Here is a 20,088-nt window from a genome sequence, read left to right on the forward strand (position 1 = left end):
GGGCCAGGGGCCTGGGGCGGTGAGGCAGGCGTCTCCCATCTTCTTGATGAGTTTCACCTCCTCGCCCCAGGAGTGGTGCTCAGGAAGTCACAGAGATGAGGGTCTGCACGGGTAGAATACACCTCTTGGGGCCTGCCGCTCCAAAAGGGCCTGGCTCAGGTTCCTCCCCAAGGCCAGGGCGGCTTCCATGGCATCCTGAGTGTTGCCCACTCAGCCTGGGAAGGCTTCAGCATGTCCTGGAAGAGGATGTGGCCGCCACGCTTGCTTTGTGTCTTTAAGAGATGCTCAGCGCCCTTACACTTCTTCTTAGCCAACTCTCGGAAGAAGTGGCCCTGCCCTTGAGAGCCACATTGTCTCAGGAAAAATAGAAGCCCAGAGAGAGGTGGGTGTAGGAGGCCCGCAGAGGCAGGCTGGCCAGGTGGTTGACGGCAGCCTCCACCTCGGTGGAATAATTCTGACGAATTTGGGAGCTCATGGCTGTTCCGAAATAAGGAGTTAAGGTGAAGAAAAAAACAAACAAAAAAAAAAAAAAACAGTGTGTGGCTGGTCCCTCAGGTGGTTCTGAAGGTGGTGACTGGATAAGACGCAGGAGAGTGGTCGGAGGCTGAAAGAAGGAACATCCCTGGATCTGTTGCGTCCAAATACTGTTGAAGCAAGAGACAGATCCGGAACTTGACGATATTTTCCTATTGATCTTTAAAGAGAGTGGAAGAAAGAGGGAAAGAGAGAGAGAAATGTCCATGTGAGAGCAACACAACGATTGGTTGCCTCCTGCACACATCCTGGCCAGGGCCTGGGCCGGGGAGGAGCCTGCAACTGAGGTACATATCCTTCACCGGAATGGAATTCGGGACCCTCTGGTCCTCAGGCCGATGCTCTATCCACCGAGCCAAAACGGCTCGGGCAGTGGTCGGCACAGTGGCTCTCGAGCTGTGGTTTGCCGCTCTGTTGACTAATGAATTTGCCGACCACTGGGCTAGGACATGGTTGATGTTCTCTTCATCTCAGTTTTCATGTCCCCTTTTCCGAGTTTCTCTCAGTCTCTCTACTAGTTAATTTCCTGTGCATTTTCCTCCGTAGCATTTGCCACTTGGTAATTCAATACTTGGGGAATTGTTTAGTCTATGGCCATCTTTAGATGTGCTTATTGAGGATAGATAGGGGTTTGTCTTTGCAGCCCCAGCACGTAGCACTGTCCCTGACACATAGGAGGAGGTTAGTGAGTGCTTGTGGAGAAATACATGAAAACAGAACACAGGTGTCTTGTTGTCCCAGGGTTTGGGGACCAGGTGGAGAGGTTATCTCATGAATTATTTCTTTCTCTTTACAGAGATTATTTTGCAGAGGATGATGGGGAGATGGTACCCAGAACACCTCATGCAGTAGGTAAGGAAGCCATGGGCCCTGTCTTGTTAAATTCTGGGTTTCCTGCTGGTCATAAACCCCTTGAATCACCGGCCTTTAAATTCGCCATGGCAGTGTCCCCAGACTTTTTGTGAATTTTCAAACATGCCCCTGTGGCATGTAACTCCTCACCTGGTGAGCACATGTATGTGAACTCTTTAGACTTGTAATGATTCTGTAATTGCAAGATTAAAGTCACTTGTAAATTGATTTAAATGGAGTCTTCCAGAAACCTTCACTGAAATAGACCATTAACATGAGTATAATAACAGTGTCAAGCTCACAAGTGGGAAAGAGCTCTCAGATCAGAGCCCATGAAGGAATAAGCACCCACTAAATATAGTTATTAATGTGTTCCTAATACTTTCTCATCGTTACTGCTCTAACAGTAGCCAGAGATCTACCTACATGACAAACCCCATGTGAAGATAGTTCTGTCTTTTCAGGTTTTCACAAGAACTTCCTCATGTGAGGATTTCCCTTTGCTAAGTGATCTGCCTTTTTCATACCAGCCTCAGAGCACAGAGAGTTCATATGCAGGATGTGGGGGAAAGCGTATCATGTGAACATGCCAGGGACTTCAGAGTCACTTAAAACTAGTATTTGGCCTTGCTTGTGTTCATCTACAATGATCATGGGGCCGCCATTGTGTGACATCATCTGTGGTTCTGTTTCCCTGGCAGCTTTTCTCAGTGACACTAAAGATCGGGGCCCTCCAGGGCAGTCACAGGCCTGGAGAAGTGGCGAGAAGGTCCCCTTTGGGCAGGCACATTACCTGAGAGCATTTGAAAAAGCCCCTCCGGTGCAGACCCAGGCTCTCCGAGACTTTGAGAAGGTAAGTCACGTGGGCGGGGAGTTGTTCATCCCAGCTAGGAGTTGTCCCATGGGTAGTGATGGCTTATAAAACTATGACCCATGGCTTGCTCTAGTGTGGGTTTTCTTACCATAATGGTGCCTCTTGTATGAGCATGTGCCCCAATAAGCACCTGCCCTACTAGCTGTGTGCTGAGCGCTGTGGTCTGTGGGCAGTGAGTGGCCCGAGGCAGCGATTTTGCTGCTTTGCCATTTTTACCCCTGGTTTACTTCTCAGATCAATTCAGGAGGTTTTATATATATATATATATATATATATATATATATATATATATATATATATATATAATTGATTTTTTTACAGAGAGGAAGGGAGAGGGATAGAAAGCTAGAAACATCGATGAGAGAGAAGCATTGATCAGCTGCCTCCTGCACACCCCCAATGTACATCCCCTTGGCCGGAATCGAACCTGGGACCTTTCAGTCCGCAGACTGACGCTCTATTCACTGAGCCAAACCAGTTTCGGCAAATTCAGGAGGTTTAAATGGCACCTGAGTCCAGGGAATCCAGGCCATGTGGCTGGCATTCTTCTCTCTGTAGCTGGCTTGGGCACAGCTCTGCACATCTGGATGCTGTCTGTGGTGTGAGGTGGCTCAGTCACAGCCATTTGCTGCTCAACGAGAATCTGTCATTGTGGCTCGAAACTCCTGCTTCATCTCTTGACGTGTTCAGCACCTTGATATGTTCACCCTTAGAGTTGGCCAAGCCAGATGACAGATCATGTAAATCAGGACCCCAGCTCCCTGTACCCTGTACTGATCCCAGCAAGGCTGCACAGTAGAACCCATCTTCTGACATTTCTACAGCCTGGAAAGAGCACCCAGGATTTCTTACACCCCCGTGTGCTAAAAATAGAAATAGTTCTTTGGTGCCCCCTGGGGGTTACCCAGATATCAGGCCACACACCAGGACTGTGTAAATGGACTCAGATCTGTGGGTGTCTTCTATTCCTGAACTGATAGCTTTTGACATAAAATAATAAAATTTCTACTAAAGTCGTGTTGACATGGGTCTGCCCCATCTTCTCTGAGTTTGTCAATAGAAATGTCTCATTAGGACCTATTGTGCATCCCACCAGATTTCCTGTGGACAGGGAAGGTGCTCCATGTCCTACGGCCTTGACAATCAAACAGCTTGTTCTTGCTTTGGTTTTGTTTTCACCCAGAGTTGTCATGGATACCGGGTGTGTGTTTTTAAGGCACAGAGAGTTTGCAGGAATATTAAGTGGCTTTGAAGACTAAACCTCTGAACCACTGTGGTGCTGGTGGTGGGAGTTGGGCTGGTAACATCCAGCCCTTCCTTCTTGGTTCACTTCTGGATTCTGCATCAGCACCCAGGGGTGAGCAGAGCGGCAGGGCTCCTCAGAGCCAGGGGTGGACTCTTGGAAAGCCAGTCTGCCTGCAGGTTCCTTTTGGTTGAGAGATTTGGAACCTGGAAGTCAGGGTGTCACCTAATACTGACAGAATGAATGGCCGGATGCTGTGGGGGAGGGGAAATAAAGGGCCGAGTTGGGCGACAAACAGAAGTCACCTGACATTCAGGTATGGAGATGTAAGTCCTTTTTTCCCTAACAACCAGGTCTAAGATTCTGGATTAGTCCTTATTCTCAATGCTGGGGACCATGGACTGAAACCGAGTCAGGACACAGAAAAAAACCAATAGGAGATATTTTAAATTTCTCTCCCCCATGTGTCAAGTAATACATAAGGAACAAGGGCTATGACACTTTTGTCAGAAATGTCATTGCTGGGACTAAGAAACAGTGACTTTTTCAGGGTTATGGAGTTTATGCACCACGATCATAAATCCTGATAGCTTATTGGGTCAGAAAGATTCTTACATGTAAACGGTGTTGAGAAAAACTCCTTTCATGCTTTCCCCAGCATGTCTGGGGAGAGTGAGAATAGAGCAGCAGGGAGACAGTACAATCTGCCGCCTGGTGGTCAGTGCGCTTCATAACGACCAGTCGTTCTGTCATTTGGTTGATCGCTTTCTACATGTCAGGTACTGTTTTAAGTATGTGTATTACCTCAATGAGAGAGAGAGAGAGAGAGAGAGAGAGAGAGAGAGAGAGAGAGAGAGAGAGAGAGAGAGAGAGGGAGAGGTGTGTGTGAAGGGAAGAAAGGAGGGAGAGAAACATCAATATGAGATAAACATTGATCAGTTGTCCCTCTGCCACACTCAGTACTTGCACCGACCAGACCAGGGATCAAACCTGAAACCTAGGTATGTGCCCTGACCCGCAATCTTTTGGTGAACGGAAGATGCTCCAATCAACTGAGCCACCCGACCAGGGCAAAACTTAATATATTTTATTTCAACTAATTTTTTAGTTCATTTTCCTAATTTTTAGATAGATATTATTACATCTGTTAGACCAATGAAGTGACCAAGACTCAAATAACGTACCTAAAGCTATACTGGTTTAAAGTGACAGAACCATGATTACTCCAGTGATTTCCGAGGTTCCTAGGGGAATGAGTGGACCATTCAGAGAAAGAGAATTAGCGTGGTTTTATGTATAGAATCAAATTGCAGATGCTATAGAAAAGCTATGGAGATGTGGGGGCCTGTGGCCGTAAGATCTAAAGGGAGACTCCACTGCTTTCTCCTGTTTACACATCTATAATAATAAAAGCGTAATATGCTAATTAGACCGAATGTCCTTCCAGATGACCTTCAGGATGAAGCCAGGGCTGCGAGGGAAGCCTGGGTCCTGGGTGCAAGTGGGAAGCTGGTGCAGGCAGCCAGGGAAGGAAGGCCTAGTCTTGCATGAATTTCATGCATGGAGCCTCTAGTCCTATATAATAAAGGGATAATATGCAAATCAACCAAATGGCAGAACGACTGGCTGTTATGAAGCACACTGACACCAGGCGGCAGGCGTTCAACAAGGAGCTGCCCCCTGGTGGTCAGTGTGCTTCCACAGGGGGAGTGCTGCTTAGCAAGAAGCCGGGCTCATGGCTGGCCAATGCAGTGGCAGTGGCGGGAGCCTCTCCTGTCTCTGAGGCAGCACTAAGGATCCCTTGGGGGGTATCCGCCTGCTGGTTTAGGCCTGCCCCAGGGAGCAGGCTAAGCCAGCAGGTGGACATTCCCTGAGGGGTCTAGGATTACGAGAGGGTGCAGGCTGGGCTGAGGGACCCCCCTCCCCCCACACACTCTCCCAGTGCATGAATGTCGTGCATCGGGCCTCTTGTTTTTAATGTTGTCTTGAACATGAAATTGCCTGCAAACCCAGCTGCAGTGTTTGCCTAATTATAGTGTGAAGCCAGGTTTCCCTGGTCGGTTGGTAGTCTGAATCCAGCCACAGTGAGTCAGCTGGGTGAGGCTCCACCCATCTTGGAAAAATTTTCCACTTGAATCTTGAAATCTGTGTGTGTGTGTGGTGGTGGTGGTGGTGGGTGGGGTGGGGGTAGGAGGACAAGCCCTAAAAGGGACTTTTCTGCCTTTCTGGAGATCCAATTTCTCAGTCTGGGTTTCCTCTTCTGGGTTAGGTGAATCTGGATCAGACCTCCATTGGCTTTAGATCCAGCAGCTTCAGTGCTTCTTGGGAGTTTCTCTTTAATTACATCCTTGGGAAGTGAATGCTACCAGTGAAGAGCATGTTCATTAAAAACAAACAAAACTGGCAGTTAAGCCTCCCAAACCACAGTTCTCCAAGCATACTGACTTCGTTTTTGCTGGTGTGTGAGGCATTCAAAATGTTTAAATGACCCTGGCCGAGTAGCTAGTTGGTGGGAGCATCGTCCCCATCTGTCACAGTTTGATTCCTGGTCAGGGCACATACAAGCCTTTACCATTGAGTGTACAGAGAATCGGAACATCAAAATCGATGTTTCTTTCCCTTCTTCTCCCTCTCTAAAAATCAATAAATAAATAAAAATTTTTAAGTTATTAGATGAGAAGGGAAGGGGGAAAATCCTAAACTTTCAGAAATCATAAGGACAGAATTTTCTGCTTTCTAAACATGACTTTTCAGGAGGATTCCAACAGTCATTCCACAGAACTTCAGAAACATTTTCATTCCTAAGCAACATTGCTAGATTTATATCAATGCAATCTTTTTTTTAAAGAACTATTAATAAAAGGGCTGATTTTGAGTGGTGTAAAGGATACAGAAGATGAGTACAAGTTACCATTCTCAAAGAGTGTACAGTCTGATTGGGGTACCTGAAATTTAAGTCATCCAAGATTTAATTTAAATAATGGCTACAGCAACAGAGGAAGGGATCAGAAGGTTAGAACATTTGCTAAGCAAAGTATGTCTTTAAAACCCAAATATTAGAAAAAAAACATTTTAAAGTTTGTATTAATATATACATGTGTAAATATCTCTTCTTCACTCAATGAAGAAAGCTCCATCTTCTTATGGACCTTGAGGAATTTTCATTCCAGTAATAATTTCCATTCCAAAAATAATTTTTAAAAATAGCAACAAAAGTGATGATGCCAGTTAACATTTATTGAGTGCTTACAGTACCCAGGGCTCTATGAGTGCACTTGACTTGCATTATCGTGTTCAGTTCTAGCAGTAATCCGAGGTTAGCACAATCATTATCTTGATCTGTACTGAAGGTAGAAAAAGATAGTGATTATTAGAAAGTGCTGAGCTGGGATTTAAGCAGAAGTGTACTTATGTCAGAGTCTGAACTCTTTTTTTAAATATATTTTTATTGATTTCAGAGAAGGGAGAGATAGAAACATCAATGATGAGAGAGTATCATTGATAGGCTGCCTCCTGCACACCTCACTGGGGATCGAGCCCAAAACCCAAGCATGTGCCCTTAACTGGAATGGAACCAGAGACCTTCCAATCTGCAGTCCAATGCTTATCCACTGAGCCAAACCAGCTAGCGCCAGAGACTGAACTCTTAGCCACACCGTGTTTTAATCCTCACCTGAGGATATATTTTTATTGATTTTAGAGAGAGAGGAAGGGAGAAGAGAAGAGAGAGGAGAGAGCGAGAGCGAGAGCGAGAGCGAGAGCGAGAGAGAGAGAGAGAGAGAGAGAGAGAGAGAAACCAGTACACAGGGCCTTGAAAGTTATGTAAAGCATTGTAATTTTTATCGGAGCTCTAGGGGGAACCATTGAAAGCTTCTCAACAGGTGGATGATGTGATCAGATTTTCCCTTTAGAAGCATCATTTTGGCTTCTGTATGGACTGTGGATTGGAGGAGTCAGTCTGAGGCAGAGAGGGCAGCAAGGAGGCTGTGGAGTATCCAGACAAAGGTTGGTAGTGGTGACCCATAGGATGAGAGAAATGAACAGGTGAAAGAGAGAGATGTCAGAAGCAGAAGTGGCGAGACTAAGCAATTGATTGGCTGCACGGCCCGTGATGGAGAAGAAGCCTATGCCCCACCACCAGTTCATCTCTCCAACCCCATCGCAGGGTAGGGTGTCACCTGTTGCAAACTTCCAGAGCACTTTGTACTTTTCCTTTAATAGCATATGTGTTCAGAATCTCTCTTCTCTGTTAGAATCTGAGCTCCATGATAGAGTCGGGATTCATCTCGTTCACTGCCAGATACAGTGGTAGCGTAGTGCCTCATTATAGCAGGCATGCTTTTTTTCCTTTCTTTGCTGTGTTTTGGATGAATGAATGATATTAAGCTTTCTTGCTTGGGCAACTCTACTAGGTGATGCCATCCACGGAGGAGGGGAACAACTGAAGTGGACACATGTAGTTCTTTTATAATCATTAAACCAACAGCAACGAAGGCCAAAAGCTAGGAAAGGGGTTTTCATTTTTGAGGGAAATTAAGGCAATCCTTCAGCTCTTAAGGGACTCCCAATCTAATTGGCAAGACTGTCAAACAGATAATCCCAAGGACAAGAGTAGGAGGCAACTCGAGAGGAGCCCGCCCCTGGCTTTAGGGTCAGATAGGCGTCCGTCAATAGCTGATATCAATCAGCTCCTTCAGAGTGAGCTGGAGACAGTCAGAGCCGAGTGGGCTGCAAAGAGGAACGGCTCCCCAGGCTAACACTGGTACCCAGGACCAGTCCTGGGCAGCAGACAGCACAGTGAATTCAGAAACAGGAGGCTTGTTGTCATGTCTGGAGCACTAGTGTTGACTAAGGTTCAAGTTGGCAGTGTCTCCTACTAACGACCCGCTACTCCTGGTCAAAGCCATGGTTGTTCTTGATACACTGTGAACTCTTAGCTCATCCGCCTGGAGAACATCCTAATCGTGCCTTTGAAATCGCCTTCTTTTCTGGAGAAGTCTGGAGAAAGGTTGATTGAAAATCTAGGAACACAGGTGAGGCCGTCAACTGATATGTTCCCCCTTGAGTATTAGAAGCTCTTCCTGGGTTGTACCAACAGTGACCACACAACAAACACCGAGGCCTGTTGCTGTTGATGGAGCGACGCTGATGGAGGGTCGAATTTGGAGCCTGGGCCCTTGGGAGCTGCCAGCCTCGGTGCAGATCGGCTGTCCTTCCCGCTGCAGAGCGCGTTGCTCTGTCTGACAGCATTGCTTCCGGCTGCACCATGTATTTTTGGAAGTCAGGGAATTTGCTATGTGTTTTGTTTCGGTTTTATAGAGTCCACAGTGCTCTACTGTGGTGATGACGCCAGCACCTTGTTATTCCAGGATCGGGGGAGGCGTGGGTGTGTATCTCTGGTGGGGGCAGGCAGCAGGGATATTGTCTGAACCCCTCTCCTTCATCCACATGATGACGTTGCCTGCGATGGATGGGGTTATTTATCGACCTGACGGAACAGCTCTGCTGTTAGTTCTCTGGGCGTCCAGACAGTTATTTCAAGAAAAGGCTGCACAGAGGATGGGTATCTGAGTTTTAGGGGAGAAAAATGGAATGATATTAATATGATAGCATTTAAAAGGTGCTGGAACTTCAGGAATGATGTTGAAATTTCAGAAACAGAGTTTCAGAAGAAAGATGTGTTTATTGCACTCAAAAAAAAAAAAAAAAAACCTCAAAAGAAAAAAAAAGGTCTTGATAGAATTGCAGTCTGCTTTATGAGCAGGCTTCATCAACAGCTGACACCTGGAACGTGAGAGTCAGAAACCTGGGTGGGAATGAAAGGGCTGAGGAGTGCAAGACCAAGTTCGTCGACTTTGGTTGACACTCTCCTTGTTAGAATGGTCTCAAAAAGTTGGGCATATTCTTCAGGACCCCTTCAGGAGTATGTTTTTCCTATGGCTGCCGAAACCGGTTTGGCTCAATGGATAGAGCATCAGCCTGCAACTGAAAGGTCCCAGGTTCGATTACAGTCAAGGGCATATACCTTGGTTGCAGGCACATCCCTAGTAGGGGGTGTGCAGGAGGCAGTTGATCGATGTTTCTCTCTCATCAATGTTTCTAACTCTCTATCCCTCTCCCTTCCTCTCTGTAAAAATTCAATAAAATATAGATTTTTTTTTTAAAAGAGTATGTTTTTCCTGTAGCAAACCAGAGTGGATCTATGTTTCCTTTCTGTTTTATCTCAGGATTGTAAACAAAACCTTAACTTGGTAAAACATACCCCATGAGTTTTTTATACTGAGGGCCATTTAAAGGGTACTTCATTTTAGCAACAACAAAAAGGGATACTTCATTTAGCTTTTATGATAATGCCCCCTAATCTAAGCAGAACATTTTGAAATGGTCATTTCTAAACCACTTGCTTTTAATGAAAACTTTGTCATTAAAAAAAAAAAATCTGTTGAGCCCTTTTGGTGACAGGACATTTACTTTCATAAGGTAAGTACTCAATAAATATTTGGTGAATAGCCCTAGCTGGTTTGACTTAAGAGCATTGGCCTGTAGACTAACGGGTCCCAGGTTCAATTCCAGTCAAAGGCATGCATTTGGTTGCAGGTTAGGCTCCTCACTGGCCCATGACCTGGTTGGAGCTTGTGCAGGAGGCAACCAATTGATGTATTTCTCTCACATGGATATTTCTCTCTTTTCATCTCTCTTCCACTCTCTCAAAAAATCAATGGAAAAAATATCCTTGGGTGAGGATTAAAAAAAAAATTGGTGGATGGAGTGTGGCAATAGGTTTACTATATCCAACTATACTAGAGAATTTATCCTTGTATCTAGTTATTTTACAAACAACAGGAATGTACAAAGAATAATAAAGCACTGTCGTTGTGCCCAATATTTAAATTATATGAAATATTATTTTCACTCTCTTCTCCTCAGATTAAGAAAAACAAACGTTAGCATTTCAGAGATAATTACAAGCTTCTTAGTAGCCTACCCAGATCCGTCTCCTGACTCCTTTCCTATAGTTAATTACTAGTAAGTAATTTTCCCAAAGTCACACAATTAGAAAATAGCAGAGCTACAATTTGAACCTACATCTCCTTGGTTCAAAAGCTTTTGCTCTTTCCACAATGCCCAGCTACTTCACCTAGATAAATAGTCATAACAGTGATATTTGTTGACTATTTGTAAATGAATAGTAAGTATGGTGTCAAAAGTTACTTAAAATAGTACTCTCCTATTTCTCTGTTTACCATAGTTTTTAAGGCTATTTTTATCTTTACGAAATGTAAAAGATATAAATTATCACAGATATCAAATTAGTATAGTTTAAGCTGCAGAAGTGCTATTATATTTTAAAATAATCTGTCAATTAACACATTGTGCAGACCAGTAGTTTTGTTGCTAGCTTTACCCAGTGACCAGAGAAGTTTCTATTAAACGAGTACAAAAAAAAAAAAAAGTTTTATATAAATGTTAAAAGCACGCTTTAAAATTAAATACCCATTGTATTTTGAAGTTATTTATTACAGGTTCTTACAAGCTAATAGCTTTTAAAAGAATTCTCATGATTGGCCGCAAGCCTTAGAACAGGAAACACGAGAATGCTCGTGATCCGTCCGCAGTGTGTTACGATGATTAATCATTTTTAGCGGAGTGGAGGTTTATTTTTAGGCGAGAAAATGGTAAAAGATTAGTATGTTTTCAAGCATTTCCATTTAGAAGAGCTATGTGGGGGGGTCTGAATATGATCAGGCAAATGTGAAGCTGAGTTGTGTTTTTTTTAAAGGCTGACTTGACAGTTGTTTGTGTTAATGGGGCATGACATGCGACAGCTGGGTTGTAATCCTCCTACTATTGTTGGCATTGATCGAGTCCTTATTAAAGTCTGATTTCCAGTTTGAACTGATACATTAAGAAGCAGTAGAAATTAAGGAGAGAGCAGGAGAGAGCCATTAATGTTTGGGAAAAAATATTTTTAGGGAAGAGTAAAGGTTTTTGATGAGCACTGTGTGAGAAAGGAAGAACAGACAGAAGCACTGAAAAAAGAGGTAGGGGCCAGCCAACCTGGCTCAGTGTTCATTTCCTAAGTAATTCAGAGCTGAAGGAAAACACATGAGCTGGGGGAGAGGCCCTGGTTCAGTAGGCATGGTGTGCATCTCGGGTGTGTGCATTTTTGTTTGCTATAAACAACAGACATAAGCAATAAACAAAACGGTTTTCCTAAGTAAGCAGCTTCTGGCCCTCCCCATCCCTCAGGCCTTTCTCCTCACCCATTGTCTCAATTGAGAGCCAGGATGTGCCCAGAGGTTCCTCATCCTGACTTTCAAGATCTCCCGAAAATGGTTCTTCACCCCCATCCTCTCTGTTCCTCGGTATGTGCCACTGTCTCCATCTGCTTGCTCTCTGCACCTTTGTTTAAGCTCCACCTGCCTTGATTGTCTTACATTCACCCCCAAGCCCAGCCAAACGAGACTCATCCTTTAGGGAGAGCTGAGATGCCAGTTCCCCATGGAACCTTCTGACAGCTCTCCTTCCTAATTTCTAAGGTTTTCACAATTTGTACAGTTCAGATTGTCCTTGAATTGTAACTTGTCATATACCCCATTTGTTCGGAACTAATACAAAGTTCAGATTCTGCATGGTGTATCAAAATGAGTCTCTTAAGATAACCTTTTTATAAAGAAGGATGCCTTTATATATGCTCGTCATCCTAAAACATCACACTAATTTTGTACATAGATTGAGTTCTCGTATAATCAAATCCAGTTCAGTCAGTAAGTAGCATATTGAGGACGGATCACGAGAATTCTCGTGTTTCCTGTTCTAACGTTTGTGGCCAATCACGAGAATTCTTTCAAAAGCTATTAGTTTGGCTCAGTGGATAGAGCGTCCGCCTGCGGACTGAAGGGTCCCAGGTTCAACTCCAGTCAAGGTCATGTACCTTGTTTGCAGGCGCATTCCCAGTAGGAGGTGTGCAGGAGGCAGCTGATCAATGTTTCTCTCCCATCGATGTTTCTAATTCTCTATCCTTCTCCCTTACTCTCTGTAAAAAAATCAATAAAATACATTTTTTTAAAAAGCTATTTGTTTGTAAGAATATGTAATAAATAACTTCAAAATGCAATGGGTTTTAATTTTAAAGCGTGCCTTTAACATTTATTTTTAAAGTTTTTTGTACTTGTTTAATAGAAACTTATCTGGCTACTGGGTAAAGCTAGCAATAAAACTATTAGTCCACAATGTGTTAACTATTCATCCCTTCTTTGACCCAGCAAATACTTACTGAGCACCACTCTTGCCTGGTGAACAAAATAGGCAAACATCCTGGAGTTTATATGCTAGTTGGGGAAGACCATCGAGAAACAAAATACATAAGTAAATATGTGCATTTTAGATGATGATAGAAAGATAGAAGAAAAACAACAATGGCGATATACTGGGGTGAGGCACAGAGTGAGTTACAGTTTTAATTCTACAGAGAAAGCAAACCATATGGAGGATCAACAAACTCAAAGGCTCTGAGGAGGGAGCGTGTTTATTGTTTTTAAGAAATAGCAAAGAGAAACAATGTGGCTGGTGCAGAATGTGTGGGGTGGAGAGGGAGGAAAAAAGTAAAAGAGCAAGAGAGAGACTCCAGATGACGTAGGGCTTTGGGCTTTAGGGGCTAATGAAACGATTTTGTGTTTCACTCTAAATTAGATGGGAAGCCAGTGGGGGTTTCCAGCAGAAGAGTGATCTGGAGTATTTTAGAAGGGTCACTATGACTGTTGAGCTAAGAATAGATTATAGGGGAGAAAGGGCAGGAGCAGGGAGACCAGTGAAGGGGAACTATTCAGATAATTTAGGGGAGAGATCATAAGGATATTGGTCAGAGTGGGAGAGGTGCCAGTGGTGGTGGTGATATAGTTGGATTCTGCAAATATAGATGGATATAGATGCATTGAAAGTAAAAATAATAAGATTTACAGGCACATGAGATGGTGTGTATGAGAAAGAAGAGATGAGAATAACTCAAAGGTTTTGGCCCAAACAACTGCAAGTAGAGTTCTTACTCAACATTGGGGTCCAGTGAGGAAGGAACATATATACACTGGGAAGGATCAGGAGTTTTAGATATCTCAAGTACAAGTCTGCATTCAGGTGGAAATCTCTGCCAGGAAGTGAGATAGAGACTGGTGTTCCGGAGAAAGCTCAAAATCGACATGTAATTCAAGTGAATCAAACATCGTTCTTCTACAGTAATCATTCTAGCAAATGTGGTTTCTTTGGAAGTATTGCAACAAACCTTTCTATATTGTTGGAAAGTTGTGAGAACAATATAAGCCAACAAGCCCATATTTAACCAATATAATTAGCAAAATTCAATTACATTTTGAACACGCATCTATTCATCAACTCAACAGATATTTAGGGACTGCTTCCTAAATACTGTGCAATGAGAATACCAAGGCACAAACTGCATCCTCAAAACACCCTGGTCTGGTTGAAGTGACTGTTAAAGAAACAGAATGTTTGGACTGGAACCAGGATTCTCTGTCTGCCGGAATCAAAGGATGAATCCACGGACGGAGAGTGGTATAGCAAAGGTGGAGATTTATTGAAGAACAAGTACAGACTCCCACGTGGGGAGAGGGAAAGAGCCCCACAGAATGGACTCTCATGTGGGGAGGGTCCTACTGAGTTCCTTTTCCCTGTGGCTTATAAAGGCTGCAGATCCTGGTACTTGATATCCCAATCCCTGGTCACTATTCCTTAGACTGGTTACTATAGTAACTCCTAGGCTCAAAGGTCAAATTCAAAGGTCAAACCTCACAGGGGACATATGAGGTGTCCTTCCATTCTTCTTTATCATTTTCCTATTCCCTTGGGCTTTCTCCCTCTCCTTCTGGATAAAGGGTTTCCTTTTTCTTTTTTTTTTCTTTTTTTAATATATTTTATTGATTTTGTACAGAGAGGAAGGGAGAGAGATAGAGTTAGAAACATCGATGAGAGAGAGTCATCGATCAGCTGCCTCTTGCACACCCCCCACTGGGGATGTGCTCGCAACCAAGGTACATGCCCTTGACTGGAATCCAACCTGGGACCTTTCAGTCCCCAAGCCGATGCTCTATCCATTGAGCCAAACCGGTTTCGGCTCCTTTCTTTATTTTGTAAATATAGACCTTCTGCTGTTCCCAGCTCCCTCATGCTATGGAAATGAACCTGTCGCAGATTTTCAGCGTCCCTATTCTGTGGAAATACACCCTTCTGCTGCTCTGCAGCCCTGTGCTTCCTCCATGGTCCTCTTAATTTCCAAGATTTCTCAAATTTCCTAAACTGGTCCTATTTTACCCCTAAAATTCCTGTTTCGGTGGTAACATCATTTTCTGAAGCTTTCACTTCATTCATGTATGTGCGCTGGGTTGCAGTACAAAATGTAAAAAGCATGGCAAGCGTGGAGGATGTTGTGTAAAACACACACCTCTATCCATACAACTCTTTGATGTTTGGGACTGTCCTCACCTTTCTATCCCTCATGCCCTACACATTACTTGGTAGGGACTGGGGAGATGAAGAGTTATTATTAGAAGAATGAAGAACAGGTAGGTTGGGGAGGAAGTGAGTACTTGAATTAAGTATAACATTCTTTAGTCTTCTTTACTTTGGATGTGAATACTAAATATTTTTTTTTAACCAAGTATGTACCGCAACCAAGAACCTGTGTTTGGTATGTGTGTCTGCCAGTGACCTTCAGTGTCCTGTGTGATGTGGTATAAATAGCACTTCCTGCTAATGTTGCAGCTGTCATTCAAGGATCTTAAATTGCTCCAGGAGCAGGATCTGGTGATGAGTGCCTGGCTCCGCTTGGCAGGTGCCCGAGTTAGAACCAGGGACGGGCTGAAATCTCTGGGCTCCAGGCTGACGCCTCCCACCCCCACCCCACCCCCTCATACCCCCTCTGCACACCCTCTCCCTCATTCCTTGTGGGGAGGAGCTGTTGACCCTGCCTTTTTGTGAGCTTGTGTAGTGGTCAACAAAGTTTGCAAAGATTCCAGTAAACGAGAAAGTTTCTGTTTAATTTGGGCTGGCTCTGATGTATAATGGGGGGTGGGGGGTCATGGAAATAAAGACTATTTTTAAAAATAGTTTTCACAGAGAGGAAGAGAGAGGGATAGAGAGCTAGAAACATCGATGAGAGAGAAACATCGATCAGCTGCCTCTTACACACCCCCTACTGGGGATGTGCCGGCAACCAAGGTGCATGCCCTTGACCGGAATCGAACCTGGGACCTTTCAGTCTACAGGCCGACGCTCCATCCACTGAGCCAAACTGGTCTCGGCAAATAAAGACTATTGATTTAAGCAACGCTGGGATGGAAAAGCCAGGGGAGAAAACTGTGAAGGCTCTGATGAGAGGTTTGGGATCATCCAAGGAAATTAGAGACCCCTCTGGCTAGTAGCGCTTTAAGATTTGCACTTGACCTAGAGGGGCTATTTGACTGTCTGTGTGTGATAATCCCTTTTGTATACACTTGTTCATTACTTCCTTCTGGCCACACTCCTTTGGTTGTGTGTGTGTGTGTGTGTGTGTGCAAATCAGCCACCCGGAGTTTAAATATTACCCCTCTTCCCCCCCCCCCCCCCCAACCCCAGCACAAACACCATTCATTTCCTTCTCTTTTTTGTAGCCCTACCATCACCTTGAATTACTCCCATTCCCGTTTCCTGGAAGCTTCTCTCCCCCCCCCCCCCCCCCCCCCCCACCTTCCCAGAAGCTGTTAACTGCCCCCAGTTGGGCCAGGGCGGCTCTGGGCGGGTGGCCGCTTGGAGCCCTGGCTTGGGGTCAGGTTACACCACTTGTGTGTGTGTGTCTGAGTTCACGCAGCATGTTCCCCTGTCAGGGATTCCGCAAATATCTCCCGGAGGTAAAAAAGGAAAGTGCGCCGCGCTCCAGCGCCCAGAGCAGGGAGCCCCGCGTCCACCCCGAGTCCCCGAGAGCGCCAGCCGCCACCGGGGCCATGTCGCCGCCGTAGCCTCCGCCGCGCCCGCCCCGGCCGCTCGCTCCATGCCTCGGTGCAGCCGCACCACGTTCCTGGGGTGAAGGGGTGCCTGGGCCAGCTCCTCCCCATGGGTAGCCCACCATGTCTAATGGATATCGCACTCTGTCCCAGCACCTCAATGACCTGAAGAAGGAGAACTTCAGCCTCAAGCTGCGCATCTACTTCCTGGAGGAGCGCATGCAGCAGAAGTATGAGGCCAGCCGGGAGGACATCTACAGGCGGGTGAGTGCGTGCAGGGGCGCGGGCGGGGCCCTTCCTGGCTCTGGGTTCCAGGCCTGGACCGTTCCCCTTAACGTGCGTGACCTTGGCCAGGCCCAGTTCACCTCCTGAGAGAGGGAGCTGGATGGAACCAGAGGTTCTCAAACCGCCACAGGGTGTGTGGGACTGTGCAGAACCATCGCCTTGGGAGCTGGTTAAAAGGGGGTGCCTTGCCAAAACCGGTTTGGCTCAGTGGATAGAGCATCAGCCTGCGGGCTGAAGGGTCCCAGGTTCGATTCCAGTCAAGGGCATGTACCTTGATTGCGGGTGCATCCCCAGTGGGGGAGTGTGCAGGAGACAGCTGATTGATGTTTCTCTCTCATTGATGTTTCTAGCTCTCTATCCCTCTCTCTTCCTCTCTGTAAAAACCAATAAAATATATTTAATGAAGTAAAATAAAATAAAAGTGGTTGCCTCACCCGGGATTTGCATTTTAAAACAAACCCCAGAGGTGTTCTCTGAAGCTGGTGGTTCCCAGGTGTCACACTCCACAGGGAAGGGCTGCGTGTAGCGCTGCCTGGCCCTGTGGGGGCAGAGAATGATGCTTCGGAGAAACAAGACAGCCACAGAGAGCATTTTTTTTTTCTTGAGAAATTCATCTTCAGCTTTTTAAAAAATATATTTTTTTATTGATATCAGAGAGAAGGGAGCAGGGAGAGAGAGAGAGAAACATCAAGATGAGAGAGAATCATGGAGGGGCGGCCTCCAGCACGCTCCACACTGGGGATGGAGCCGGCAATCCGGGCCTGTGCCCTGAGGGGAATCGAACCCTGACCTCCTGGTTCATAGGTGGGCGCTCAACCACCCAGCCACGCCGGCTGGGCTCCTGTTCAGTTTTGAAGATCGTTATGTGGAATAGTTTTAAAGGCAGAACCTTGGGCGTTTTCAGTCTTAGGAATGGGTAATACGCTTAGAATGAAGAAAAGGTAGCAGCAGGCCTGAGGAGGGGGAGGGGAAAGGGTGGCTTCCCTGAACCAGAGGGCTGTCCTGATGGACAGCTGAGTGACTAGGGCGGGGATTGGCTGAGTCGAGGGTGAGATGAGACAGCACCTTGGTAGAGGACATCAGGCTGTGTGGGGTGCAAGGATTAAGCGTCCTGACTGGTTTCCACAACATTGGTTTCCACAGCCCTCTGAGTGTCTGTGCAGGTGCTGCTGTGGCCTGAGTGACCTGTTGCTGGTCGCCTGGGACTTGATCAGAGATCCTAGATCTCCAGCTGTTTACACAGGAGACTGTGCAGCTAAGACCCCCGGGCGCCCCTGGGAAGCATCACGGGCTGCTAGACAGGATCTTGGTCAGAGGAGTAGCTGGTCTGCACGACAGATCTTGGGTGTCTCCTGAGAAAGAGAGCTAGACTGAACCAGAGGTTCTCAAACTGCTCATTTGGTAAATGATTATTTGGTAAATCAACTAACGCGGACCACTACATTTGGGGGGATTTAGCCCCATTTTCTGTTTTTTCCTGGATTTCCACGTTTTATTCTGAATTTTCCTGAAAGTGGTCTAGATTTACCTTTCAGCTATTACATGGCTAGTGATGTGCCTCAAGGAGCCACCAGGGTCCAGGAGGATATTGCCAAGTGAGGGTTGTTGGCTCAAAGATAAAGAGAGTGGGGTGGGTGAATGGCAGTGTTTGCCTCAGGGTAAACAGTGAATTAATTTGTTCACTGGAGCATTTTTCTCTTAATTGTATCCCAAAGCAAGACAGAAGGAAGAATCGTTTTTTAAATAATTTGAGGGAAAGGTTGTTGTTGTTTTTTAACTTGAATCCATGGATTGCTTGCATCGTTTGTTCTCACCCTGTGCTCTGATAGTCTCCAGTAAACACTTTGGACGGGCTGTGCAGAGGTCCAGCTGTCCAGGAGAAGTGCGATTAAGATGAAAGGAACTTCTGAGGGGTGGGGTGAGGGGTGGGGGGAGGGAGTGGTCACAGCACATTGTCACAAACAGAGATGACAACCATTTTTGTTCCACCAAAGTCGCCACTAGTCCCGTTTAGGAAACAGACATGGCTCCGTGTCCTCCTAATGTCAAGTACAGCAAAGTCAGGAAGCTACTGGATAATGTTACGCCCAGACTTCCTGATCCCCAAGGACCACCAGGGAGCCGAGTCGATGCAATAAACAAAAGAGCCTGTTTCATGCTAGCATGGGCTCTTCCCACTCACGCCAGCAGCATGGCAGAAGAGAGCGAATTTCGCCCAGTCCAGGGGTTTTACTCCAGTCGGTGGTGATGTCACTGCCTCGGCTAACCCTGATTGGTTGGGTGAGGGCTAGGGATAACTCCGCCCTGCGGGGCGGAGTCGGGAGCTCATCCTCGCCCCGCCCTGCCCTCTCAGACAATACGATTGGATCTCAAACTTCCTGGTCCCCTTATCTCCCTTCTCACCAAATCTTCGTTCATTCCACCTGTCACATACTCATCCCATTTGCCCTGGGGAACACTACAGGCTCATGTTCACATGCTCATATTGGGGAAACAGAATACACAAAGCCATTATTAACCACCAGAAAAGAGGCACCAAGATTTGCCATGCGGACTTTTCAGCTCTGAGTTCGCTCACCTTTCACCTGGGAGATGTATCTTCTGCAATAAGTGAGACAAGGGAGGCTCCGGACACCCTTCTGGCACCAGCTGCTTGTCAGGGAGCTTTACTTCAGAGTTATCATTATGTCATTGTGGGACATTTTGGGGCGTCCTGTCTTGGGCCCCACCAGTGTCTTATGTTCATCCTTGTTCGTCACGTCATGATTCCACGAGATCAGGTGGATTAGATAACAGCCATGTTGGCAAAGAGACATCCAGGGTCACGTGCATTACATCATCACACGGTAAGTCAGGCCATTCAGATGGGAATTCAGAGCCCTGTGTTGTGACCACACTTAGCTTGGTTTTTCTTTGGTGTTGGAAGGACACTTCTTGAAATAGAGTAAACACATATTAAATCATACCCAGCGGAGTCGGAATCTGCAATAATTTGGGTGCTGCCTGTGTGGTACTCTTAAATAAAACCGATGTTTGTGAAACATGTAACGTACTAAGTCTGTTGTGGATAGTAAGTATTTGATCATTTCCACTACTTCAAATTCTGTTGAGATATTTGTATTAGGAGTGAAAATGACTGTCTTTACGGGAGACAGTCTGGCTTTTTACCATGATGGCAGCAGGGGAGGGAAATACAGGAAACTTTAGGAGAAAAGGCCTGGAGAGAGGGGCCTGTCTATCCAAGTGGCAAGTCCTCCTTTATGTAGTTGCTTAAGGAAGAGGCAAAAATAGATACAATTCATAAGGAT

General features: G+C 45.6%; 1 protein-coding gene across 22 annotated transcripts in view; it reads left to right on the forward strand.

Moving 5' to 3' along the window:
• The window catches only part of PDE4DIP (phosphodiesterase 4D interacting protein), a 138,295-nt gene that overhangs the window by 24,750 nt on the left and 93,457 nt on the right, over positions 1–20,088 (forward strand). For 16 of the 22 annotated variants that reach the window (XM_084866356.1, XM_084866342.1, XM_084866354.1 and 13 more), the window contains exons 2-4: positions 1,331–1,386; positions 2,088–2,239; positions 16,649–16,759. In XM_084866356.1, the coding sequence (XP_084722482.1) occupies positions 1,331–1,386; positions 2,088–2,239; positions 16,649–16,759 (319 nt within the window). Of the gene's footprint in view, positions 1–1,330; positions 1,387–2,087; positions 2,240–16,271; positions 16,760–20,088 lie in introns of those variants that run through there. The other 6 variants (XR_014793385.1, XM_084866343.1, XM_084866339.1 and 3 more) reach the window with 1 other exon arrangement.

Source organism: Pipistrellus hanaki, assembly GCF_964339955.1.
Source record: "Pipistrellus hanaki genome assembly, chromosome: 18".
NCBI lineage: Eukaryota > Metazoa > Chordata > Mammalia > Chiroptera > Vespertilionidae > Pipistrellus > Pipistrellus hanaki.